The sequence below is a fragment of the Hemiscyllium ocellatum genome, chromosome 7 (assembly GCF_020745735.1).
Source record: "Hemiscyllium ocellatum isolate sHemOce1 chromosome 7, sHemOce1.pat.X.cur, whole genome shotgun sequence".
NCBI classification, from domain to species: Eukaryota; Metazoa; Chordata; class Chondrichthyes; order Orectolobiformes; family Hemiscylliidae; genus Hemiscyllium; species Hemiscyllium ocellatum.
In genome coordinates this window covers 92406280-92434123 of record NC_083407.1, presented here as the reverse complement: position 1 = coordinate 92434123, position 27844 = coordinate 92406280, and the positions used below count along the sequence as shown (strand labels likewise).

Below are 27844 nucleotides of genomic sequence, written 5' to 3'. Positions count from 1 at the left end.
TTTTAAAATTAACTTTATTGTCAGATAACGTTTTTTTCCTGCAGATCATCTTCCTTCACTGTGACATCTCTTTTCATTCTTTAGTATTCTTCCAAAATCTGCAAATTAATCAGGAAATTAATTCAGTGAAAATTCTCAATTGTTTCAGCTGAATATTAGTTAATCATTTCTGAAAGGTGTTTTTGGAGAGTCTTTTCAGTTCATGAAAAATCTCTCCAGTTAAAGGGAAATTTGATTTCCTTGCAGATACCTCCTTAGAAAGGGGCTAATGCTGGAAAGGATGCTTACCTCCTACTAGATATGATGGCGCCAGTATCGAGTTAACAGATTAACTCTGGAAGCATCAACAGTCCTTTCTACAGTGACTAAGCACAGATACATGGAGTATTTTAATTCTGTTCATTGGAAGATACATGCATGAAAGGGAGCTAAAAGAAACTGAAAGGACTATTTTCATTTTCAGGTGTAAATATTTACCAGATCCTCTAACGTGACCAAATATTCATGACACTTTATCACACTTGACAATTTTGACAATTTATATAGAGGGAAGTGATGATGTAGTGGCAAGGTCACTGGTAATCCAAAGGCTCATCATCTGGGTTCAAATCCTATCACAGCAATTTGTAGAATTTAAGCTCAACTAAATTTGGCATAAAAAGCTAGTCTAATGGTAACCGTAAAACCATTGCCTTAAATATTCATTAGTGTCCTTTAGGGACAGATCTGCAGTCCTTGCCTTCCCCAGCCTACCAGACCCAGGAATAAGATCCACAGCAATGTCACAGCAATACAAAGTCTAAAAAGAATGAAACTAGTCACACCACTCAGTATCAACCTAGGCACTGGAACCAATGAAGTCAGCCTTGTTGACCCTGCTTAGTAATGTCAGGGGGCTTGTGCCAAACTTAGGAGAGCTGTCCCACAAATGAGTCAGGTAACAGATTGACATAATCATACTGACCAAATCATATTACACAAGGTCCCAGTATGTGCTGTTCCACATACAGGAGAGATTTATGAAAGGTGGTAGAGCAGTGATACACAGTCAGGAGGGGGCTACTGTTGGAATCTTCGTCATTGCCTCCCAACCCTATGAAGTGACATGTTCTCAGGTCAAGCATTCAATGAAATGTCCTGCTGATTACTACTGATTACATTTCCACACAGTTGATGCATTACTACTCCTCCATGTTGAACACCAAATGAATGAAGCACTGAGAGTAGCAAGGTCTCTGAATATGCACTGATGGGGGACTTCAATATCTATCATCAGAATGGGTTGTTAACACCACCACTGGCCAAACTAGTTAATTGCTGCAGGACAAAACTCCTAGACTGGGTCTGCAGCAGATGATGAGGGAACCATCAAAACGGTTAAATTTACTTGACTTAATTGTTACCAATCTATCTGTTACAAATGTATTTGTCCATAACAGGATTTGGAATAATAACTGTCATATGAGTAATAATGGTCCAAAAATCAATCCTTTATTATGAATTGATTAACTTCTTGGATCCACAACCTCCTGCCAGGATCTATTGGAGATGAATTTAGCCAGGTCCAGGAGCAGGCAACCTATTTGTGTTGTCAAGTCTTTCTTGCATGGGGCTGTAGCTGCTGTCACAGAGCTTGTTTAACCTGATCACAACCAAGTTTCATTTGAAGTTAACAACTAACTGAACTTGTCCCTCAGGCGGATTTGTGTGTTACAAATCTTCTTTGCTGTTTTGTTTCCAACATATTTTGAAGCTGCTGTTTTTACACCCTAGATTCTTCTAATTCGATCAAAGTTTTAAGCATTTGTTGGTCCAGTATATTTTCTCCTTTTTAATCTGCTCTAATAATGGACTGGCCTCTCCATCATTTTATTTTTCCCTCTTGATTTCTTTTCCACTTGCTGCTTTCATGGTTGTTTGTTCTTTTAATGTCCTGTTTAAGTTATTTCATTACTAGCACTTATTTCTGAAAAGACTGTATCATGAGTGGTTTCCAACTCTTCAACCATCTGACGAATGAGCAGCGCTCCGAAAGCTAGTGCTTCAAAATAAACCTGTTGGACTATAACCTGGTGTTGTGTGATTTTTAATTAAGTCTGTGCAGACCTTCATTCCCAATTGCTAAGCAAACCTTGCTTGATACTCTGCATCAAACCTGAATCCAGAAACCATACCTTTGAATGGTATTCAAGTATTTTGAATTCTGCGTGTGTCCCAATTTAAATGAGGGAATATTATGGATATTTTTACACTATGTCTTTGGCCTTGCATTATTTGCTGAGAGTTCAACTTATACCCTGATCAAAGAAGTTGAACTGATCTCTTGGGAGGAATTTTGCCGATTTGCCAGCGTTGAAGTGTGATTTCATTCTTCAATGCTTCAACCAACAAAGGCATCAAAGGTTTATTCCATGCACTTTAGTGCAATGTAAGACTTGCAATCATCTGTTTTGCCTATAGAAAAATTTTCTTGCTCAGTGTTCGAATGCAGTATATCTCATTAGCACAATGTTTTCCACCACTTGTTTTTTCCAAACCATTATAACAAAAATTGTATCTTACTCAATAGCTAGGACCTTCATGGATTATTATATTTAAATTAGAAAGACACAATATGAGTTATGACATTACAGCAACCAACTGATATCTGTGTGTGTAGCGTGTAAACCCCCAGCAGAATAACAGCTGAATAGAGTTTCAACATTGTATGCACACTGCATACGGAGCCCTTCAAGGCAAGATACATGTACAACAGTAACCACCACACAAGTCATGTGGATCTGGACATCTGTGACAAGTTGTTGGCCATCATGCAGCAGAATTGTAATCATCCACAATCTGTAACCTCAGGAGCTTTCATATTGTAATGGAAAATAAACATTTATTGTGAAATCTGTAAAAGAATACTTTGCAAAGCCTTGCAGGCAGACAGAAAAGCAAAGTCAGGGAAAAATATAAAGTTAATCCAGACACACAGTAGTCTCACAAGGACAGTAAACTATCATATCAACAATCAAGGAATGAGAAAAACCACTCCATGTGTGGAAAGGAGCTTGAATGTTCCAAGCTCCCAACCTTGAGATGTGATAAGGAAAAGCGAGGTATAGTATAAAGGGAGTATGTGAAAGTCATGAGGAGCCCCTTACATGAGGCATCTTGCCAATGTATTGGCTCGGCTCTGCAGAGTCCAAAATAAACTTTTTCTTTGCTCTTGCTAGCATTTCAGTTGAGTCAATTTAATTTCCACGACACATATCCCCAAATCTATTGTTAGCTGCAAACTGGGTGAAAAACCTTGTTTCAATGAGGAGTTAGGGAAGGTATGCCAGGAACAGTGCTGGCTGTAACTAAAAATAAAGTGTCAATAAAACTACAATCCAGGGCCACTTACGTGCAAGACAATGGAAACAGCATGATGTTGACAGTGCTAAGTGATCAATTAAATAATAAATCAGATCGTTTTCACCACAGTCCTGTCACAGCCAATAGTGAAAGATGGTACGCAGGACAAGGACATTCCAAAAATATCTCCATCTTAAATGGTGGGGGGAGCCAGACATATTAGTGCAAAATGCTGAACTGAAGTATGCTTTTGGTCCTGACAACAATAAGACTGAAGATTTGAGCTCCAAAATCAACTATGCTCTTGACCAAGCTGTTCCAGTCCTGGCAATTCCCTGGAAATATGCAAACATTACCCTGGTATTTCCTATCCCGAAAAAAAAAGACAAATCCAATTTAAGAGAATGCCACTCCATCAGTTTACTTCCAATCATCTGCAGAGCGACCCAGGGCCATCTACAGTGCTATTAAGTGGCACTTGCTCAGCAACAAACTGTTCACTAGCACTCAGTTTGTGTTTGACCAGGGCCACTCAGCTCTTGACATTTTTACAGCCTTAATCAACCAAGGACAAAAGAGATAAACTCAAGATGTGAGGAAAGGGTGCCTGTCTTTGACAGTAAGGTCCCATTTTAACAAGTGTGGTTTCAAGGACAATTAGCAAAACTAGAGTCAATAGGAATCAGGCAATAAGAGAAAGTGAGGACTGCAGATGCTGGATATGAGAATGTAAGAGTGTGGAACAGCACAGCAGGTCAGGCAGCATCCGAGGAGCAGGAGAATCGATGTTTCAGGGAAAAGCCCTTCATCTGGAATGAGATTTTCCTGATGAAGGGCTTTTGCCCAAAACGCCAATTCCCCCGCTCATTGGAATCAGGTAATTGACATTCCATTGGTTAGACTCATCCCAGCACAAAGGATCGACATTGGAGTGCATCTGGGAAAATTATCAAACAATGAAATTCACAAATGATCTTGGAGGAACTGTTGGACAAAGTTCACAGCACAGAATCAGATAAGTGAATTGTTGTTTTTAAGTGTGGCCTACAGAAAGTCAGCATTAGTGAATAAAGTGGGTTCTTTCTTGATTATATGTTTTTGGAGATATGTCTCTTGATTAAACTTAAACACCAATTTTGACGGTATTAGGTAAGAACTTTCAAAAGCTGATTGGAGGCAGATATTCACAGGTAAAGGGATGGCTAGAAAATGGGAAGCCTTCAGAAATGAAATAGTAAGAATCCAGAAGAAATATATTCCTGTCAGGGTGACAGGAAAGGCTGATAGGTACACGGAATGTTGGATGACTGAAGAAATTGAGGGTTTGGTGAAGAAAAAGAAGGAAGCAATAGACAGGATAGATTGAGTGAATCCTTAGAAGAGTATAAAGGCAGTAGGAATACACTTAAGCGGGAAATCAGGAGGGCAAAAAGGGGACATGAGATAGCTTTGGCAAATAGAATTAAGGAGAATCCAAAAGTATTTTACAAATACATGAAGGACAAAAAGGTAACTAGGGAGAGAATAGGGCCTCTCAAAGATCAGCAAGGCGGCCTTTGTGTGGAGCCACAGGAGATAGGAGAGATACTAAACAAGTATTTTTTATCAGTATTTACTGTGGAAACGAATATGGAAGATATAGACTGTAGGGAAATAGATGGTGACACCTTTCAAAATGTCCCATATTACAGAGGAGGAAGTGCTGAATGTCTTGAAACACATAAAGGTAGATAAACCCCCAGAACCTGATCAGGTGTAACCTATAACTCTGTGGGAAGCTACAGTAGTGGTTGCTGGGCCTCTTGCTGAGATATTTGTATCATTGATAGTCACAGGTGAGGTGCCGGGAGACTGGAGGTTGGCTAACATGGTGCCACTATTTAAGAGCGGTAGATGTAATCCAAATGGACTTCACTAAGGCGTTTGGCAAGGTTCCCCAGGAGATACTGGTTAGCAAGGTTATATCTCATGGAATACAGGGGGAACTAGCCATTTGGATACAGAACTGGCTCAAAGGCAGAAGACAGAGGGTTGTGGTGGAGGGTTGTTTTTCAGATTGGACGCCTGTGACCAATGGAGTGCCACAATGATCAGTGCTGGGCCCTCCACGTTTTGTCATTTACATAAATGATTTGGATGCGAGCAGATGAGGTACAGTTAGTAAGTTTATAGGTGAAACCAAAATTGGAAGTGTAGTGGACAGTGAAGATGGTTACAACAGGATCTTGACTAATGGACTGAGAAGTGGCAGATGAAGTTTAATTCAGATAAATGTAAGGTGCTCCATTGCTAAGGTTTGGGAAAGCAAACCTTAGCAAGACTTAATGGTAAGGTCTCAGGGAGTGTTGCTGAACAAAGAGACCTTGCAGACCATGCAGGTTCATAGCTCCTTGAAAATGGAGTCACAGGTAAACAGGATAGGGAAGAAGGCGTTTGATATACTTTCTTTTATTGGTTAGAGTATTGAGTACAGGAGCTGGGACATCATGTTGCTGGTGTACAGAACACTGGTTAGGCCACGGCTGGAATATTGTATGCAATTCTGGTCTCGTTCCTATCGGAAAAATGTTGTGAAACTTGAAAGGGTTCAGAAAAGATTTACAAGGTTGTTGCCAGGATTGGAGGATTTGAGCTATAGGGAGAGGCTGAACAGGCTAGGACTGTTTTCCCTGGAGCATCTGATTTCTTCTCTGCTTATGCTGGATGGTTTCAAGTAGAGGTTTTATTTTGACAGTTTGTGCAATTCTGGTCTCCTTCCTATCGGAAAGATGATGTGAAACTTGAAAGGGTTCAGAAAAGATGTACAAGGATATTGCCAGGTTCGAGGATTTGAGCTATAGGGAGAGGCTGAACAGGCTGGGGCTGTTTCCCATGGAGCATCGAAGGCTCAGGGGTGACCTTATAGAGGTTCACAAAATCTTGAGGGGCATGGATAGGATAAATAGACAAAGTCTTTTCCCTGGGGTTGGGGAGTCCAGAACTAGAGGGCATAGGTTTCGGGTGAGAGGAGAAAGATATAAAAGAGACCTAAGGGGCAACTTTTTCACGCAGAGGGTGGTATGTGTATAGAATGAGCTGCCAGAGGAAGTGGTGGAAGCTGGTACAATTGCAACATTTAAGTGGCATTTGGATGTGTATATGAACAGGAAGGGTTTGGAGTGATATGGGCCAGGTGCTGGCAGGTGGGACTAGATTGGGTTGGGATATCTGATCGGGATGGATGGGTTAGACTGAAGGGTCTGTTTCCATGCTGTACATCTCTATGACTCTTTGACTCTAAGATGGTTGTGGTTGTTGGATGTCAATCATTTTGGTTTACTGGCATTGCTTGCATCTCATGAATAAAATATAAAAGCACCGGGTACCAATCAGACTAACGGTTGGCAAAATCATATTGTGCTTTGTTTAGACTGCCCTTTACGTGCTGTGTCCAGTTCTGGTCACCATGAGATAAAGGAGAATAATTCAAATCCTGGAGGAAGTTCAGAAGGAGAATCTGATCCATAGTATTAGACATGGAAGTTATGAAGAAAGACTTTGGATTTTCATTTTTGAAAGGCAGCATCTGGAAGTTGACAATGAACAAATATACACAATCAAAATACTGCTGAAAAGTCAATCCCATATCGTTACTGCAAACAAAACAATTACAATGGACTATGTAAAACATTTGAAGATGTAAATAAACTACATGGGACTGAGGATGATGAGAACCAAGCAGAAAGCTGAGAGTAGGAAAAAATGGGTCATGCTCAGGTTAACAGAATGTAACCAGTGGGACACTGAAAGCAGCAGTGCTTGGGACCACTTGCTCACTATCTGTATCAATGATTTTGATGTGGGAATTAACTGTAAGATTTCAAAATTGTCAGATAACGCAAAACTTTGTGAGAATGTGAGTTATGAGGAAGATGTAAAGAGTGTTCAAATGATTCAGGTAAGCTGAGTGAGTGGGCAATAAATGTCAGATCAATAATAATGTGGATAATTGTAAAGTTATCCACTTTTGTAGGAGGATATTTCTTAAATAGTGAGAGATTGGAAAATTAATATCTAAAGGGACCTAGGTGTCTTTGTTCACAAATCATTGAAAGCTAGCATGCAGGTGCAACAAGTAATTTGTAAGGTCAACACTACGTTGGATTTTATTGAGGATTGGAATACAGGAGCAAAGAATTCCTGTTTCAATTGTACAGGACACTGATGAAACTGCACTTGGAGCATATGTGCAGCTTTGAGGAAGGATATTCTGACCACAGAGGGAATGTAGAGGGTGTCACAAAGCTAGTCTCTCTTTATTTGAAAAGGTGTTCCTTGACTCAAGGAGACTCTGCCCTTGATTTTATTCAGAGGGGTAATAAACTGGGCTGGGCTCCAATCAGTCTAGTTTGGTACAGAGATGAATAGTATTTTGAGAGGCCTTTTGTTTATATGTAAACAGGTGAGACTTCAGGCCAAAGTGGTAATGTCATAGAAGTGACCTGCATAATGAAAGAGGAGTGGTCAGCTCTCTAACTGGTTGGAAGTTCTTGTGTTGGTTGGAAGTTCAACAGGGAGCTGTGTGGAAACTCTCTCTCTTTCTGCCCTTCAACTTCAACCTGTAAGCGTGTGTTCCATTTATACTGGGCTTTAAAGGGAGTTTATTGGGACTGTTGTGTATATTTGGAACAGTCTAATTAAGTCTATAGGTTGAATTCTGTAGGGGTTCTTTATTCTGTTCTTTGAGTTTCATTGTGTAATTTTGTGAATAATTTTTGTCCGTTTTAAAATCTAGTTGTCAACCCAGCTAACTTAATCTGGGTAATTTTCATTGTAACCTTACCGAAATTATAAAGTCATGATCTGTGCTGCCTGCTTAAGAATGTTTTAATTTGTCTGGCCTAGTCCATAACAGATTGGGGGCTCTTTGTGGGATTTTAAACAGTGAGGGGTAGGTGCTAGTGTCTTTATTTTGGGTATTGGTTTGGATTCGTGGACAAAGTTTGGGATAGAAATGGCTGTTTCAGTCGGCAGAAGTTTTCTGGAGGTGGATGTGGTGATTTTGGAAGTTTTGCAAAAAGACCAAGTTGCAAGAATTAGCAGAGAAGCTGCTTCTGCGAGGAAAGGAGAGATAATTACAGCCGTAGCTCAGCACTTAAACTTGCTGGAGAAACCATCAGAATCTATAGAGATGGCAAGAATTCAATTGCAAATGAAGCAGTGAGAGTTGGAGGAAAGAGATAAGGAAAGGGCAGCAGAAATGAAACAGCTTGAGTTACGATTAAAAGCAGAAGAGAGGGAAAAAGAGAGCAGAGAGAGAAAAAGAGAGAGCTGTTGAGCTTCAAAACTGACACTTAAAAAGGAAAGACAGCTTAAAAGGCTGGAGATAAAGGCTGAGGGTAGGTTTAGTGAGGAAGAGAGTAAGGAGGAGCAAGCCCTTGGTAGTCAGAAGCCTCGTGAGAAACTGTTGAAGTATGTTCAAAGATTGCCTAAATTAGATGAGAAGGATGTGGAAGCCTTTTTCATCTAATTTGAAAAGGTGGCTAAACAAATGCAGTGGCCATTGACAATGTAGGCTTTGTTGATCCAAATAAAACTTGTAGGTAGGGCTGGTGAGGTATTTGCATCACCATCAGAGGAGGTAATTGCGGAGTATGTGGAGGTGAGAAAAGCCATTTTAAGTGCACATGAGCTTGTACCAGAAGTCTATCGACAACTTTGCAGGAATCAAAGGAGGGACCCTGGTCAAACCTATCCTGAGTTTGAAAGGATCAAACAGCGTAATTTCAATAAGTGGATAAGAGCTTTAAAAATAGAGCAAACCTATGATCCCTTTAGAAAGGTAATTCTTTGGAAGAGTTCAAAATTCACTGCTTGAAGTAATGAGAACACATGTGGAAGAGCAGAGAGTTAAAACAGCAAGGTTAGCAGCTAAAGTGGCTGATGATTATGAGCTGGTCCATAAAACTCGGTTTGGCTTCCAGAACCAATTTCAGTCCATGAGGGATAGAAACTGGGGCAAAGAGAAATCCTCACTTGGAAAGGGAAAGGTAGATCAGAGTGAAGCTCATAAGGAAAATTTATCACAGGGTGAAAAAGAAACCTTTGAGGGGGACAAAGAAGTTAAAAAGCTCCAGTGTTTTCACTGTAGTAAAGTGGGCCACATGAACTCACAGTGTTGATGGGCTAGGAGAAAGCCAGATGGAGAGAAGCCAGACAAGCCTGGAATTTTTGTTGGACTAGTATTAAAAAGCACCAGGGAAGTTAGACAACTGTCTCAGAGTGGACAAGATGATCAGAGGTCGATTAAGCAGGAAGTGCCAGATCTGCTTAAAAAATATACATGCAAGGGTAAAGTTTATTCACATAAACCAGGAGTAGTAAGTAACGAGGTTACAATATTAAGGGACACAGGATCCACTCAGTCTGTAATGCTGAAGGATGAGGAGATGTGTACTCCTGAGGGACTATTGCCAGAAAAGGTACTGGTAACAGGAATTCATGGTGAGACAAAAAGTGTTCAGTTGTGTAAAGTGAGGCTAGAGAGTCCAGAAAGAGTAAAGAATTTGTGGTAGGAGTACTGGACAAACTCTCATGTGTTACTTCCAGTAACAGGTGAGACTTTAAAAGCAAGGTTTAGTGGACTATATTAAATTGAGAAGAAATGGAGTGAAGTAAACTACTTGATAAGGACTCCAGACAGGAAGAAATCTCACAGAGTGTGTCATGTGAATATGTTCAAAAGGTATTTTGATAGAGAAGGAAAGCAAGAGGAGAAGGTGGTAATGATTACAGCCCAGAAAAAAGAATCGAGTTCAGACGATTCTGAATTAGACATTCCTCAAATCAAATTGGACAATGAGGAATTTGTCAAAAATTGATATATATTTTTGAGTTACTTTCCACAAGAAAAGCAAAATGACCTGAAAGAGTTATTACAATCACATGGGCGAGATGTGCAGAAATAAACTGGGAAGAACTAACCTAATTGTGCTTGATGTAGATATAGGAGATGCTGTTCCATTTAAGCACCATCCTTGTAGGCATAGCCCTCTAAAGTTGGCACAGGTTCAGAAGAGGATAGGGCGCATGCTCCAAAATAGTATAATCAAAGTGAGTTACAATGACAGGAGCTCACCCATAGTAATGGTGCTAAAGCCAGATGGTACCCAAAAGTTATGTGTGGACTATCGTGAAGCCAATGCCGTTACAAAGACTGATGTATATCCAATTCCATGGTGGGAGGACTGTGTTGAAAAAGTGGGACAATAAACTTACATTTCAAAGTTGGACTTGTCAGACCCTACTGGCAAGTACCTCTGTCAGGGAGAACAAAGGCAATTTCGGCTTTTGTAATACCAAATGGACTATATTAGTTCAAAGTCATGCCATTTGGTATGAAAAACACTCCAGCCACATTTCAGAGACTGACTAATAAGGTCATTGCCGGTTTCTCCAACTGCATGGTGCATATTGATGACCTGGTGATTTTTAATCACTCATGGAAGGAACGTTTACAGCATTTATCGGACTTGTTTGATCGACTTCGGAAGGCAGGCTTGGTGGTAAACCTAACTAAAAGTGAATTTACCAAAGCCCAAGTCACCCTTCTGGGCCATGTTACTGGGCCATGAGATGCTAGAACGAAAGTAATTGAGGAATATCCCACACTGTTGACAAGATAAGATGTTCTACAGTTCCTGGGATTGAGCGGGTTTTATCGAAAGTTTGTGCTGAACTTTAGCAGTATAGCTGCTCCGCTCACTGAATCGTTAAAAAAAGGCAAGATATTTCAGTGGACAGCGGACTGCAAAAACGCATTTGATAGCTGAAAAACTGTGTTAACTATTGCCCCAGTATTAGCCACACCGGATTACACAAAACCTTTCAAGGTGCTATTAATGTCAGTGATGTGGGTGTTGGTGCGGTGCTCATGTAGGAGGATGAAGGGATAGAAAGACTCATCGGGGATTTTTTCAGGAAGTTGAATGTTCAGCAACAGAAATATTCAACAGTGGAAAAAGAGACTTTCAGCTTGGTGTTGGTATTGCAACATTTCCGTGTTTATATTACCAGCAATGCATCTGAGACAATCGTATACACTGGTCACAACCCATTGACATTTGTGGAAAACGTTAAGCACAAAAATGCCAGTCTGTTTAGATGAAGATTGTTGTTTGCGCATCCATTCAATTTGACAATTTTGAATGTGACAGGTTGTTAGAAACGTGATTGCCAATGTGTTGTTGAGACTCGAATGAAATCCAGAGGCATTTGGTGGTAGGTGTACCGCGGTCTGAATTTGCTTGTGGTTGTGCATGTTTGCATGTTTATAGTTAGTATAGTGTATATGTGTATTTAGACTACTAACCAGGTTTTGAAGGGTTAAAAATGAAGCCATCTTTTAGTTTTTTTTAAGGGGGAGGTGTCACAAAGCTAGTCCTTTTTTTTCCGAAAAGCTGTTCCGAAGCTCAAAGAGACTCTGGCCTCGATTTTTTTTCAGAGGGGTAGTAAACTGAGCTGGGCTCTGATCAGTCTGGTTTGGTACAGAGATAAAAAGTATTTTGAGAGGCCTTTTGTTTATATGTAAACAGATGAGACTTCCGGCCAAAGCAGCCATGTTTTAGAAGTGACCTGTATAATTAAAGGGGGGTGGTCAGCTCTCTAACTGAGCTGAGCAGTTTAGTTCAGTCTTGAGCTGGTTCGTATTTCAGCAGGGAGCTGTGTGGAAACCCCTTCTCTTCGTTTCTGCCCTTCAACTTAAACATGTGTTCCATTTATATTGGGTTTTAAAGGGAGTTTGCTTATTGGGACTGTTGTGTGTATTCAGAACAGCATAATTAAGTCTAGTTGGATAGGCTGAGATCTGTAGGGGTTCTTTATTATGTTCTTAGTGTTTCATTGTGTAATTTTGTGAACAAAGTTTTGTCTGTTTCAAAATCTAGTAGTCAACCTAGCGAAATTAATCCGGGTAATTTTCACTGTACACTTCCCGAAACAAATTGCAAAGTTATAGTCTGAGCTGTCTGCTTAAGAACATTTTGAGTGGTTTGACTTAGTCCATAGCAAGGGGCATAACCAGACTGATTCCTGGATTGGTGGGATTTTCCTGTGATGACAGATTGAGGTGACTATATAGTCTGCAATTCAGGAGAATGAGAAGTGATTCTGTAGATACCCACAAAATTATTAAAGGGTAGATACAGGAACGGTATTTCATCTGGTTAGCATGGACTAGAATGAAGGAACATAATCTTAGACTGAAAGACAAGCTAATTTAGACTGAAAAGAAGCAGAATATCTTCGCTTTTTGAATGGTGGATCTGTTGAATCCTTTACCTCAGAACGTGATGGAAGACTAGTCATTAAGTAAGTTCAAGGCAAAGATTGATAGATTTTTAGTTATTAATACAACAAAAAATGTAGCGATAGCACATGACTATTGCATTGAGGTAGATAATCAGCCAAGGTCTAAAATGGCAGAGTAGGCTGAATGGCCTATTCCTGCTCCTATGTTTCAATAGTTCAATAGATTATAGAGGAAACTGAATGAAGGAGAGCTAAATTGATTTGGAAACTGGATAGGCATATTGATTAGATGGGAACAAATAAGAACCAACACAAACTGGTTATAATTTTATGCAATCCAGGAGAAAACATAGATGAAATAAAAACAAAAGTAAATCTCTGGTGGTACTTACTAAATTTGGATTTTACTCTCTCCAGTTCTTCCAGCCTTTTCAGTATCTTCTGTGATACCTGCGGCGATTCCATCTGTTACGCCTTCGTCTGCCCCAGCGACGCCTCCACCAATACCACCATCTTGAACCATGTCTCTTCCTGCAACGTCTGTATCTTTGGCCTCTGCCATATCTCTGACATAAGAAGTATCAGTTATATGTCCAAATCAGAGGATATAGAGGTCTTTGTGTAAATATTTCTTGAACAGAAAATCTTAAAAATCTGTCTTGATCAATCAATCAGGTCTTCTTTATGGTCAAACATATTAATTGCCCAGATTTTGACTTCAGTGACCTATCTCTGCATAGGCAAGTTTAAATCTCCCTCAGATAGCAATGTGCTAACTTAACTTCATAACACAGCTCTTTTCCTTAAAGCCAAATGATCAAAGGACAAAGTTTTCATTGCAGGAAAAAGCTTTAAATGGGAGGTCAAAATAAGACAGTTTGTCCATGTCGGTGAACAAAGAAGATCCCATGTTGTTATCCAAAGACAATGAAGCTCTCGTGGTCAAAGGTTGCTCAACTAGCACCATCAATATTTAGATGAATTGCTCTTCTTTTGCATTTGTTATTTGTGGGACCTCATAAGCTGCTTGCTGTGTTTGCTAAAAGGAAGAGAGTGTATTGTTGGTTTAACCAATCACATGTCATTGGGTTTGGGAAGATAATAAGTGGTGTCATTGCTGATCTGATCTTTGTGTTGTCAATCACTTTCATACTGGAGTACATTCTGAGTCAGCTGAAAAACACATATCAGTGTTGCCTGGACTTCTCCTATACAGCAAGCACCTAATTTTTAAAATTTATTCACTTGTGGGAATAGATAATGCTGGCTGGGCCAGGATACATTGCCAGTTCCTAGGCGCCCTTGAGAAGGTGTTGGTGAACTGGTTCTTGAACCGCTGCATCAGATGGAAAATGTGTAAACTCTCAATGCTGTTGACTGAATCACAGAATGTTATCAATTAGAAAGGCAAATTGTGTATGTTACCACTATTACAAGAAGGTTGAAACATAAAAGCAAGGGAGTCATTTGTAATTATCAGGGACTTTGGTGAAAGTACATCCAGAGAACTGCATATAGGTCTAGACTCCTTATTGAAAGAAATGTTGGAATATCTGTGGGAGTGCAACAAGTATTTGTGAGATTGATTCCTGGAGATGGTGGGTTATTTAATAAAGGGAGTTGAGTAAGATGAACGGATTCTCTCTGAAGTTTTGAAGAGCACATGGTGATGCCACTGAGTTATATGAAGTTCCGCTAGTATTTCAAAGATTAGCTTCCCCATTTGGAGAATCTAGAACATGTGGGTCAAAGATCGATGACAATAGATTGTCCATTTAAGACAGTGATAGGAGAAATTTTTCACTCAGATTGTTGTGAATCTTTGGAAATCTTTCTCACAGAGACCAGGATCCCCATTTGCCTCATATTTAAAGCTATGGTAGATTTGTGCCTAAGGAGATCAAGCATTACGTTCACAAGTATCCACTCCCTCCAACACCAATGCTCAGTAGCCATATTTACAAGATGCACTGCAGAAATTCACCAAAGATCCTTAAACAGCACCTTCTAAACCCACAACCACTTCGATCTAGAAGGACAAGGGCAGCTGTTACACGGTAACACCACTATCTTCAAGCTCCCCTCCAAAACACTCACCATCCTGACTTGGAAATAGATCACTGTTTCTTCACTGTCACTGAGTCAATATCCTGGAATTCCCTCCCAAACGGTATTGTGGGTCAACCCAAAACAGGTGGATTGCAGTGGTTCAAGAGGCAACTGAGAAAGGCTATCGTGAGTACAAGCCAGATACTCCCACATTCTATAAATGAATTTTTTTAAATAAGGGCACAGTAAAGGGGTTGTGTAAATGGTCAACCATGATCTAGTTGACTGGCATGAATAAGATGCCAAATGACTGACCTCCCTCCAATGTCTTTTCTACTTATGCTAGACGGTTTCAAATAGAGGCTTTATCATAACAATTTAGCTCTAACATAAAATAAGACACCACTATTTCAAATCGGATTACAGGATGTCATAAACCAATACTTAGTGAAGTGAATTTTTCAAAGTTCTGCAATTTACCTTTGTATTGCATTCCTCTGATGATTCACTGCTTTCCGATGATGACGATGGTGGTGATTTTGTTGTAGTTGTAGTTGTTGCTGTGGTCAACGTTGGCCTTGATGTTGATGTTGACGGTGATGTCGAAGTTGATGTTGGCATCGATGTTGGTGTTGGTGTTGTGTTTGGGGCAGATGTTGGTGTCGGTGTTGACGTTGCATTCGGTGTTGGTGTTGATGTTGGGGTTGGTGTTGTCATACTTGTGTTCATGCATTGTACCATAACAACTGGACTTTCATTACGTCTCACTTGAACCTGGCTGGTGCAAGTAGCAGTTTTCTACAAATATAATGGCTGAGGTTATAATTCAATAACAGTAATAATGAGAGGCATATTGAACTAAAGATCACCCACCTGACTGAAGTATACTGTAAACAACAAAGGATTTTATTAACACAATGAATATGCGCCAGATTTCCTGGGGAGTGACAGTCTCATGCAAGTTGCCACTCTCATCCTTCTTTTCAATGGAGGAATGGGTTTTTCGGAAGTGATCTGCTTAGGTCTCCCTCAGATATATGGAGCCATTCTTCTACTCTGGCAGGTCTTTTGCAATGTTGAACTATCAGAGGAAGGCAGACTGCATCCCCATTTCACAACAGTCAGCTGCTGTATTCTGAGAATTGAAGAATCCTCACAAACACTTTAACAGTTGCTGTCAGACAATAAGTGCATCATCAAGTATGATGTTCGGGTGTTGGTGGATAGGATGCCAGATGGTCGGGGGCATGGTGCCAGGTAAATAGGGTGACCGATGGGGTCAGAGTTAAGTGACATCTGGATAGTGCCCAATGTGTGTAGGATATCATGAGCAGGGGGTAAAGTGCGATGTGGGTACAGTGCCAGGGTTCAAGATGGCAAGCAGGATGGATAAGTGGTGAGGGTGAGCTGGTGAAATTCGGTCTGGCAGTGGAGTGGTGGGTGGGGTTTGTGGATGTTGTGTCTCGGGATCACATCCAGTGGCAGTGGCAGTGGCAGGGGGTGGGGGGTCAGATCCATCGGAGGGGCTTTGGGTCCCGAGGACTGTCAGATGAGGTCCTGGGTGATGTTAATTGTCGGCGGGTGTGTAGTTAGGGGTATGTAAGGTAAGTATGCAGTCAGTAGGTGTAAGTCTCCAGTTTTAATGGAGATGTTCAGAAGGTTCTGCTGAGCAGATAATTCAATTTCTCAGGCAATTCCTATGAGTGTCTGGCACTGTGAGACAGCAGTGCTAACCACGGGGACTCAGTGGTCAGCACTACTGCCTCACAGCGCCAGGGATCTGGGTTCAAATCCAGCCTCGGGCGACTGTCTGGATGGAGTTTGCACATTCTCCCCGTGTCTGTCTGTGTGTTTCCAACGGGTTCTCGGTTTCCTCCCAAATTCTAAAGATGTGCAGGTTAAGTGAATTGGCCATGTTAAATTGCCCATAGTATTCAGGGATGGGTAGGTTATGTCTATTAGTCAGAGGTAAATGTGGAATAATGGGAGAGGGGTTTGGATGGGATACTCTTTGGATGGTCGGGGTGGACCTGTTGGGCTGAAGCACCTGTTTCCACACTGCAGAGATTTGTGGGAGTGTGCCACAATCAGGATTCCACAGAGTCCACATGCATACCTCCTCTCTACATTGGAGTAATGTCTATCTGACCAGCAGAATATCTGTCCCACTGCAGATATCATGCATTTAGTCTCCTACATTGGTATGGTACCATGACATTGTTCAGTGTGAGAGACTAAATGCATGATATTCCTTTTCAGCTCCCTGAATTTCACTTGCAGGTCCAGAATTTTTCATCATGCCCGACAGAAGGATTGCCCAAGCAAAATTAGGCTGGAGGTGGGACTCCGTTACCTGCCATTTTCCCACTGCTAACACTTTAACAACATTGATATTCAGCAGTCTGATATCCAGCATTGACAGAACAGTGCAATGGGCAGTGCAAAGAATGAAAGGGTTGCATATCTTAATGCAGCTAATCGCAGAATCAATCTGACTGAATCAGATCAGCAAGGTTACTGAGACAACAGGGTTATAGGCAAATCCTGAAACTTTCAGAAAAGTATTTTAAAATATTTTATAAAGATTCCTTTTGCTACATTCTAGCTCCTCCCTGACTGTCATGATATAGTCTATGTATCTCTTTGCTGAGGTACCACTGTGTTTGAATCCTTTCCTTTAACTGTTTCCTATGTTTTGAATATATTCTCAGGGAATGCTTTAATATTTGAGTCTGTGGAACCACACCCATTCTGTTTAAAAGCCTTTAATAATGGTAACCATCAGTCATAATCTTTGGTGTATAAGCCAAGACCTATTGCAGCTAAACAACAACTCGCTTTGCCTTCTGTCTAATACCCCCAGGCGTGACTCTACCTTGACTTAAAACCACTGTATTCAGACGTATCATTGACCTGCTTCTTTCTCCCAAGTCTCATGATTCCCAGTCCATGCAGAGTTCAGTTGTACTGTTTTAATAGGAAGTCCCTCAGGTCCATTCTGGAGCAAGGTGTCCTGAGTTAGCCAGACAGACCAACAGTGGATCAAAAAAGCCATGTCACAAATGGTACAGGCAATGGCCATAGTGGTGCTACCACTAGACTAAAAATCCAGAGAGCCAGGTAATTTTCTGGGGACCTGGCTTGAATCCTTTCACTATCTATCTCCCTACAGAAGATCTTTGAATTCCCTTTGTGCAGACTACCAATCTAATCTTGTTTTGCCCCTTGTATTTCCTTTTTCACTTCTCCTTTGCACTTTTAATATTAATCCAGATTTTATTTATACTATTAGGGTGATATGTTTTCTACACAACATTTTGCTCCAAGGCAAAAAACATCTCTTGATGATGGTTTGCAGTTGACAAATTCAAGCAGTCCACTTTTGCAAGTCTCAAATAAGTTTATCCATCATTTGATATAATTCTGCCATAGGAAATCATTTATGAAGCAATCTGGACATGCTAGGAGCTGCACAAGTAACTAATTTTAGATTATCAGCTAGGTGTACAGTGTGATGCTTTCACATGTACTAAAAGCTAATTGCATTAATGCACTTTTATGGAGACAAATGAATTTGTACATTTATTACAATTTCTTCAAAATATTGGTAATGGAGACAGCTAAATTCTGTTGCAATTCCATGGCAACGCACTGACCTATCAGAATTTAGCTGCCTTACCTAAGAATTAAGATTAAAAGGTAACTTCTTTCTGTGTCTCTATGCCAGTGATGGCCCAACAAATCAGCAGCCTTTTCTCCTTTTGTTCAAGTCTGTTTCTTGTGGCATAGTTATGAAGGTGCAATATAGATAAGGAAGAGACGGGAACTAAGGATGTGTTCTAAAGGTGACAATTCAGAAATGGAAAGTGATCCCATTACTGGCATTGGCACAACTATTAATGGATAAGCAAGAAAAGATTGATTGAGAGCAGTCCCATTCAGCTGGATAATGGAGGAGGTTCATACTGCATCAAAATTAGAGTTTATTATACTATTGCCCTGTCACTGACCCTACTTTGTTCCATGTTAACAACAGAACCTTCCAAAACTATCTCTACAATGCTAACTCACAAGTGGATGCTTTATTACCTACTGCTGTGTGGGGGTGAATATGAATTATCAGCCAATGCAGGACTAAATTTCATATGTTGCATGGGCAGGTCAATATGCCATTTTAAAGGTTTATTAGAACAAGGCAGCAAATGGTTAGCATTGTAATACTCACAGCATCCGGGGTAGGTAGCAGTGTACAATTTGCCGGATCCAATCCAGAATTTACAGCACATACAGTTTCCTGGACATCAATGACTATTTCGAAATCTGTTGCACCTTCTCCCAAATCAGTGGCCTAAACAAAGGGACAGGGTTATATGAATGAGGTATGTTTCAGGTAGCACTTATAAACAATGATATAGGGCTTGATTTTCCTGGCTCAACTGGTTCCAAAAGAAAGTATGCCGGCTAAAAGAAAAATGACTTTGACATGACATGCCGTGCCCAGAAATATTATTGCCTTTCCTCAACTTTCATTATTGCAAAAGACAGTAAAAATCCTTGAGCCAACCCACACAAATTATGAGGCCAATTGAAAAAAACAAACATGTATTCTTTAAAAAGTAAAGGGTACAATTCTAACTGGGTGAAGGAACAAAGAGACATGGATGCATATGTGCATTGGTGGCAGGACAGGATAAGAGTGTGGCAAACACAGAATACAGTTAAGTCCTACTGTTACAATAAAGTTGGATGTCAATAACTAATATGATCTGGGTGATACTTTCTTCTCCAACAGTTACCCAGGCACAAGAATAGATCTACACCTAATGAAGTGTGTTTCAGCTCACACTTATAAATAATGATATTTTAGCAAATAGTGTTTTTTTCCCTAAATCTTATTGTGCTCCTGGAAAATGACTTGGGACATTTTACTATGGTAAAGGAGCTATTCAAATTCCAAATTGTTGCATAGTGATCAGTTAGAAGAACCTCTTAAAAAATGATTGTAGAGAAGATGATATGAGTTATATGAGTCCTAAATTGATTGGTTCGTGGATGAATTACTAACATATTCATATGATCAATTTCATCAGTTGATTTTCCTGGTGCTGAATTTTACAAAAATGCAGGAATGTGATGGTTATGTTCCTGGATTAGTAATCCAAATGTTTGGAAGATGGGGTTCCTCATCTCTGAAAATGATTAACTGCTGGAATCATACAGATGTACAGCACAGGAACAGACCCTTCAGTCCAACTCGTCCTTGCTGACTAGATATTCTAGGTTATTCTAGTCCTATTTGCCAGAATTTGGTCCATATCCTGCTAAACTCTTCCTATTTGTATACCATTCAAACTCCTTTAAAATGTTGTAATTTTACTAGTCTCCACCTCTACCTCTGGCAGCTCACTCCATACTCACACCACCCACTGGTAAATTCTGTTGCTTTTATTAAATAACATAAAGAAATAAAATATGAATCTGCTAAAAAGTACAAATTAAATCAGAGACTCAGATGTACATTGAAGATGATTTCACTAAAACAAGTGAAATTTGTATCATCGATAGTCACAGGTGAAGTGCCGGAAGGCTGGAGGTTGGCAAACATGATGCCACTGTTTAAGAAGGGTGGTAAGGACAAGCCAGGGAACTATAGACCAGTGAACCTGACCTCAGTGTTGGGCAAGTTGTTGGAGGGAATCCTGAGGGACAAGATGTACATGTATTTGGAAAGGCAAGGACTGATTTGGGATAGTCAACATGGCTTTGTGCGAGGGAAATCACGTCTCACAAACTTGATTGAGTTTTTTGCGGAGGTAACAAAGAAGATTGATGAGGGCAGAGCAGTAGATGTGATCTAAATGGACTTCACAGCAACAAGTCAGGAATTGCAAAATCTTAATTCAGCTTCGATGCAAAGCACTTACTATTTTCTTTAATTGTAAGAAGGCAGACTTTACACATGGGTCCCCTAAACCTGACTCATGAGAATTTGAGTTAACACCCAATGTTCAGAATACAAATCAGACCCTAATCACTCCAGAGCGCACCTCACTATTTGCCAGAACAGCAGAAAAATCTGGTCTACAGTAAACTTGAAGAGAAATATTTCACTTGTGTCGTAAATACTTCTATTCCATTCTTCAAAAAGCAATCTAATTGCAAGTTCCTGAGGGTGTTCAGTAGTGTGGATGCTACCCCTTCCAGGAAACACTGGAACTTGAGGACTCAATTTATGAATAAAGGATCATCTGTTGAGATCGGGGATGAGGAAATTGTTTATTATTTTTGCAGAGGCTTGTTAGTATATCGAGGACTCTTTCCCAACGAGTAATGAAAACAGGATCATTGAATATTTTAAAATCTAAATTAAATAGAGTCTTGTTTAAGGAGGGAATCAATGGTTAAAGCTGGTAAACAGAAAAATCGAGTTGAGGCCATAATCAGATTAGCCATGATCTTACAAATGATGAAGCTTGTTTTGAGATCCCCAATATCCTGCTCATACTCCTGTTCATATATTCTCTGCCTGTCTTTTGTTTCTTTTTAATGTTTACAGTCATCAGGCCATGCAAACAAATACAGCATTTTACAGAACAATGATGCAATCGGACCACGATCATTGCACTCCACTCGGTTCATTTCATTCATAATCTTACCACTTATTAACTATGTGTCCTAACTTATCACAGAATGTTGCAATTTATTTTGGAAGGAATGGCATACGTCAATTTCCAGTTTCGTAATCAATACACTCCAAACTCTAAATTCTTTTGGTAACTTACCCAACTATCTATTATAATGTCAATGGAATAAATAAGTGGTGAATTATCAAATTAAGTAAACAAATTCAGAGGTATGAAATGTTCTGGCTTCTGTTACCAGATCTTTTAAGATGTAGCACAATGACAGATCATTCCCATCTTAATATCAAGCTCAGCAATATTCCAGAATCCTGTTTACTGCTTTGAGATATAGAGTCATACAGTTACACAGCACAGAAATAGATCCTCTGGTCTGAAGCCTGCATGCTGATCAGTTATCCAAATTGATTCAGTCCCATTTGCCAGCATTTGGCCCATATTCCTCTAAACCCTTACCATTCAGGAACCAATCCAGATGCCATTTAAATGTTGTAACTTGCTGTCAGCTGTAAACTGAAATTTCCTCCCATTTTTACTCAGTCATTGACAACATAACTTCAGCCAGCTGGTTCCCATCTTCTGAAATTCTGTTCTTGAATTATGCTTCCTCCCCCCAATTCTTTTAAACTCCACCATTTAGTCAAGTTTTGTCGACCACTTCTAATTAGTCCTTTTCCGTTCAGTAATGCATTTTCAACATGCATTTGTGAAGCTTCTTTGGATATTTTTTCTGCATTAAAGATATTGTTTTATTTGTGAGTTATTCATCTTGTGAAAAGGTGTAAAAGTGTAGACCAATATAGGAAAAGGCATTGTCATAAATTAATACAAAGGAATGTGGTTGTGATTCTTGAAGGCTAACCAACTAGTTCTGGGTATGATGCAAGGTGTGTGATTTATATATTATATTTTAATGTACTTATTTTAGACTTTGGGCTTTGGATCAAAGACATGTGGCTTTTGGTCTCCGTATGTGAAAAGGTTTAATGAGTAATTGTCAATATTGGAAGCATACCATTTTTAAATGAGTGTGTGAGAGAGGGACTTCCTGGAGTAGTAATGGGAAACTGTTTGCATTGGGAGAGTTTTGCAAGTGGGCAGAGTAAACGTTGAGAGATATTAGCTTGCTTTCAATTAGAAGGATCAGGGGATTTTTTTGGTTTGTTTGTTCAGGGAAAAACCAAAAGTTTGAATTTTTTTGTTTCAATTTATAGAAGGCCTGGTTGGAGATAAAACTTGTTTAAAAGCCAAACACGAAAGAAAACATATTAATATATCAAAATAACACCCCTTTCCTCATAACTTAAATCAGAGTTATCAGCTTATCAACACAATGTCCATTTGACTTAGGTTTAACAATTTAAGTTCAAGCAATTAAAACTAAATATTTGTAACACAATTTTTAATATACTGCATCCTCTATTCTTAGTAATTGAGACTCATTGTATGTTTTAATAGCTAGTTTTCAGGAGTGTAAATAATAAGATTAAACATAATATGACACTCACCTTCACCAGTAATGCTACTAAACATCCTATCTGTTGTCAGAAATTAACAAAACACTCAAGTCATATACAATGAAATAAAAGATTAGTTCACTGTCTGAAGAGAGCTCATTTCATAACATAATCACTCAAATCATCTTGTTGCATGAGGAGGATACCTTCCAACATCAGGTATGATCCCTGTTTTATCCCAATCTTCAACTGAGATGTTAAAATTGGAAAAATGATCAATGTTTACTAACAAGGTTTTCAAGAGCTTTGAAGAAGGCCAGGTTTCCTGTGATCATTAATTTTTTTGGTTATGTCCCAGCAAATCACTGGGTGGCAGTCACGATCGAATGACAGAGCAGACTTATTGGGCCAAATAGCCTAATTGCACCAATAGCTTAGGGTCTCATGATCTAACGACACTGTCTTTAAAACTAATGCAACTGAAACAATTCAAGCCACAGAACTCACAACAATTTTTCATATTTTGCAAAGCAGTGAAATAGTTTCATGAGATGAGTATTTTTCATGATCCAACATCAATTTATTGATCAGAACTTTCTGGAAATAGACATGCTATAAATGATAGATTCCATTGCTCTGGGATGGATGTGCTCTTTTTGAATCCATATTAATCCTAATTAGAATGATTGCTCTCTCCACTCCTAGTCTTTATACACACCTTTCTAGATCTGCATGGTATTAATTAAGGGCAGCCATTAAGTTGGAGTGAGAGTGATGCAGAGGTAGTGCTGCAGCTGGGGGCACTACGTGATCGGGGGTTTCTGATGTTTTAAGACTAAGATGTATAAGCAGAAGTATACCATTCAGCCCATCAAGTCTACTCCATCATTCAATTAGATTATGGCTGATCTGTGATCCTCAACTCAAGCACTGATTTTTGAGGCACGCTGTGGATTACAGATTGCCATCCAGAAAATGCCCCACTTATCTCAACTCTCTGTCTCCTCTTAGTAAGTTAACTCTGTATTCATGCCAACATGGACTCATCTTATTAAGTAGTGGAATGTGTGGTACCTCATCAAATGCCTTCTGAAAATCCGAACATATTATATCCATTGTTGTTCATTTATCTATCCAGCCTGTTACCTCCTCAAAGAATTCTTGTAAATCTATCAGGCCTGATGGCTCCTTCATGACATTATGCTGATTCTGCTTGAAAATATTATGTTTTTCTAAAGGGTCTGAAAAATTACTCCATGTTCTTCGTGACCTGCAACACATTATCAATGAGGATGAGCACCTCACCAAGACCTTCCCCACACCTCCACTACTTGCCTTTAAACAATCGCCAAACCTCAAACAGATCATTGTTCATAGCAAACTGCCCGGCTCTCAGGACAACTCCATAAAACCGTGTCATGGTGGACGCTGCAAGATGTGTCAGAGTGTGGACATAGATATCACTATTACGCATGGGAACACCTCCCACCTGTACATGGCAGGTACTCATGTGACTCAGCCAATGTTGTCTATCTTATACGTTGCAGGCAAGGATGCCCGGAGGCATGGTACATTGGGGAAACCGAGCAAAGGCGATGACAACAGATGAATGGGCACCGCACAACAATCAACAGACAGGAGGGTTCCCTCCCAGTTGGGGAACACTTCAGTGGTCCAGGACATTCAGCCTCGGACCTTCGGGCGACCATTCTCCAAGGTAGACTTCAGGACAGGCAGCAGAGAAAGGTGGCCAAGCAGAGGCTGATAGTTAAGTTCGGTACCCATAACCCTTAACTGGGACCTTGGGTTCATGTCACATTACAGGTGATCACCATTGCACCACACACACACAGATATTCCTACACACACACACACACACTCTCACATACACATGGACACAGGTACACATAGACACGCACACAGACACCCACACATACCCTTATAGACACACACACTCCCACACTCACACAAGCACCCCCTCACAGACATAAGACACTCTGCACTCACTACACACACACTTTCTCACTTCACAACCCCCACCCCAGACAGACACAAACACACACACACAGACAGACAAAGACCCACATGCACACATATATTTTGTGGGGTGAATTTGTACTTGCAGTTGCATTGTACTTTGCTCAAAAACTGCATGCATTCGTGTAGAACTCTGAGCTCAAAAACTGCATGAATTTATGTAAAACTCTGTTATCTCACTTTTTAGATTAGAATCAATCTAAACATCATGGCATAGACAGAGAACACAGGAGGCCAACACTTTCAACATAATGTTTAGCTATCACCCATTGTTAACAGCTAACCTGAGAATGCAACTTTTAAAAAATGGTTTTGTGATTTACACATGAAAGAAGTGAAACTATCACTGTATTCTAACACATGAAAGACTTAACAGACAATCAATTTTTCAATGTATAATTTCAGTTACATCACACTGTAAATTTTTGCTATAAATTCTGTGTTATGATCGAGCCCTCCACTATCACCTGGTTAAGGAGTGTCGCTCTGAAAGCTAGTGTGCTTCCAATTAAACCTGTTGGACTATAACCTGGTGTTGTGTGATTTTTAACTTTGTACACCCCAGTCCAACACCGGCATCTCCAAATCATTATTATTTCCAGTCTTGTTCTCTCAGGGGCTTATGTTCATTTTGGTTTCTGTCCTCTTTTTTATATATTTAAAGATACTCTTGCTGTCTGTTGTCATATTATTTGCAAGTTGAGACTAAAAGTTTGCATTCTATCTCTTTATAATTTTTTGGTCACCTTTTGTCAGATTTTAAAACTTTCCCAATCACTTGGCTTACCACTAATCCTTGCAACATCAATTTGATGCTTTTTGGTTATATTCTGGCTTATCACCTTCTTCTTCATGAGCTGTGATATACTTTTACTGTGAGCCATGAATTATTTTCTTCAATGTCGATGTTTTTCCTTGACCGGCCTTGCTTATAAATTCCTTTCCTGGTCTACTCCAGCCAGTTCTATGCTCATTCGTTTGTAATTACCTTTATTAAAGCCTAGCACAGTTGACTCTAAAGAAAGTTCCTCCCTCTCAAACTGATTGTTAAATTCTATCATGTTATGTACACTGTTTCCGAGGATATCTTTAAGTTGATATCTTTTATTATATCTGCCTCATTGTACATCACCACATCCCAAGGAGCCTGATCCCTGGTTGAATCCAGAACATAATGTTCCAGGAAATCATCCCAAATACAATCCATGAATTCTCTGTCAGTCTGATTTCATGAATATTAATCATAAATACCCATGATTAATGTACTACCTTTGTGGAATCAAGATTAGAGTGGTGCTGGAAAAACACAGCATGTCAGGCAGCATCCGAGGAGCAGAAGGATTGACGTTTTGAGCAAAAGTCCTTCGTTAGGTTCTGATGAATGGCTTTTGCCTAAAACGTTGATTTTCCTGCTCCTCAGATGCTGCCTGACCTGCTGTGCTTTTCCAGCACCACTGTAATCTTGATTCTAGTTTCCAGCATCTGCAGTACCCACTTTTGCCGACCTTTGGTGAATCCTTATACTCATGTCTCTGTAATGTCTATAAGATCACATCCATTAACTTATATTTGTTAATTCATGTCTTTTGCTTTGAGTACCATGAGCATTCAAGAAAAGAGTAATTAATTTTGTCTTTTTACCAATATTTCCCCTTTTGACCCTTTGTATGGCTGGTTTTCTATTTTTGTACCTTCTTTCTCTTCTTGTCTACTTGGGGATCTTTACCCAAATACCTGCCCTGTTAATGCTGTCAAATCCACTTACTTCATATGCCTGCATTACCCCTCTCCAAAACCCCGCAGCCCACTAATTATTTTAAAACTCTATCTGCAGTCCTAGTTTTTTTTTACTTTCCAAGACACAGATCTCAGGATGGTTTGGATTCCAATCTAATTGCAATATTCAGGGCTTCCTTTCATTTGCAATACTTTATTCAGATTTTATTCAAATTTCATGCAGCATTTTGCTTTTGCTATGACGACAGAGAGGGATGGACTTGAACCAACTGAATATTTGCTTTTCAACAGTACCTAATGGCTAGAGCCTCCTACCGTCACCTCTAGAATGAAATTGCAATCTCATCACAGGTACGCAAATCTTTGAGCAGGGGAATCCCATTATGATATTCACGGAGGAATTTCAAGATTACTGGTTCACATCGAAGCAATTAGTAAAGAAGTGGTGTCAAGAGGAAATAATAGATTTGGACAAAAAGAAATACAGTCATATATTTTCTTTTATTAAGATGTAGATCTAATACAAACAATTCCAACCTAAAATGTTGTAATTTATTGTCTATCTCTTGACTGTGACCAAATTTCTCACTCTAAATTCATAGCACGTTCCATAAAATGTGTAAAGCTAATGTTCATTACAAGGAAAAAACTAAAATAAATCAATTGGATTTGGTGACACTTACATTTAGTACTTGGCAGCTCACAATACGGAAGAGATTATTCATTGCAAACATCTGATTCACTTGTATAATTGTAGCATTTACTGCCTCGGGTGTCTGTGAATTTGTCGACTGATCACATGGAATCCCAGAATCTAAAAGCAAAGGGAGTTAAAGATGAATACATTTGTGACTGTTAGCATACAACAACAATTTACACAGCAAAATCACTCCTCAATATATTTCAATACTTGCCAGAATAGTAGAGGATCTGGGCTACAGCAAATATGATAAAAATGATTTTCATTTTGTCTGTTTGGATATGTTGATAGACACTTCAGTTCTGTTCTTCTCTCTTTGCCTGCTGCCTGTTTCTATTCAACATTTATATACATCAGGAAAAACAACTCACATTCTGCATCAGTGATGTAATCTGACCACAAGTAATGCACACCTTCACTCATTTCGTTTCCTTCAAATTCTTCCCACTTGTTAACTATATGTTCAAAAGCGTCACTGGGTGTTGCAATTTTTCATAAGCAGTGATGTGTGTCAATTTCCAGTTTTGTAATCAAAACAATCCAAAGTTAAAAATCACACTACACCTGGATATAGCCCAACAGGTTTATTTGGA

The 27844-nt window shown here is 39.6% G+C and overlaps 1 protein-coding gene across 1 annotated transcript; it reads right to left on the bottom strand.

Moving 5' to 3' along the window:
- Positions 1-27565, bottom strand: LOC132817549 (uncharacterized). Its single transcript, XM_060828051.1, has 6 exons — positions 27466-27565; positions 27235-27365; positions 18905-19027; positions 15160-15477; positions 13023-13196; positions 1-98 (listed from the first exon to the last, which is right to left on the bottom strand). The coding sequence occupies exons 1-5, from the start codon at positions 27515-27517 to the stop codon at positions 13062-13064; spliced, it is 759 nt and encodes a 252-aa protein (XP_060684034.1). The 5' UTR covers positions 27518-27565; the 3' UTR covers positions 1-98; positions 13023-13061.
- Positions 27566-27844: the final 279 nt, after the last annotated feature.

Coding starts and splice junctions, on each gene's coding strand:
- LOC132817549 (XM_060828051.1), bottom strand. CDS start 27,517: ATGAAAATCATTTTTATCATATTTGCTGTAGCCCAGATCCTCTACTAT. Junction 19,028..27,234: donor TGAGCTGCCAAGTACTAAAT/GTAAGTGTCACC, acceptor CCCTTTGTTTAG/GCCACTGATTTGGGAGAAGG. Junction 13,197..15,159: donor CAGAGGAATGCAATACAAAG/GTAAATTGCAGA, acceptor TTCTTATGTCAG/AGATATGGCAGAGGCCAAAG.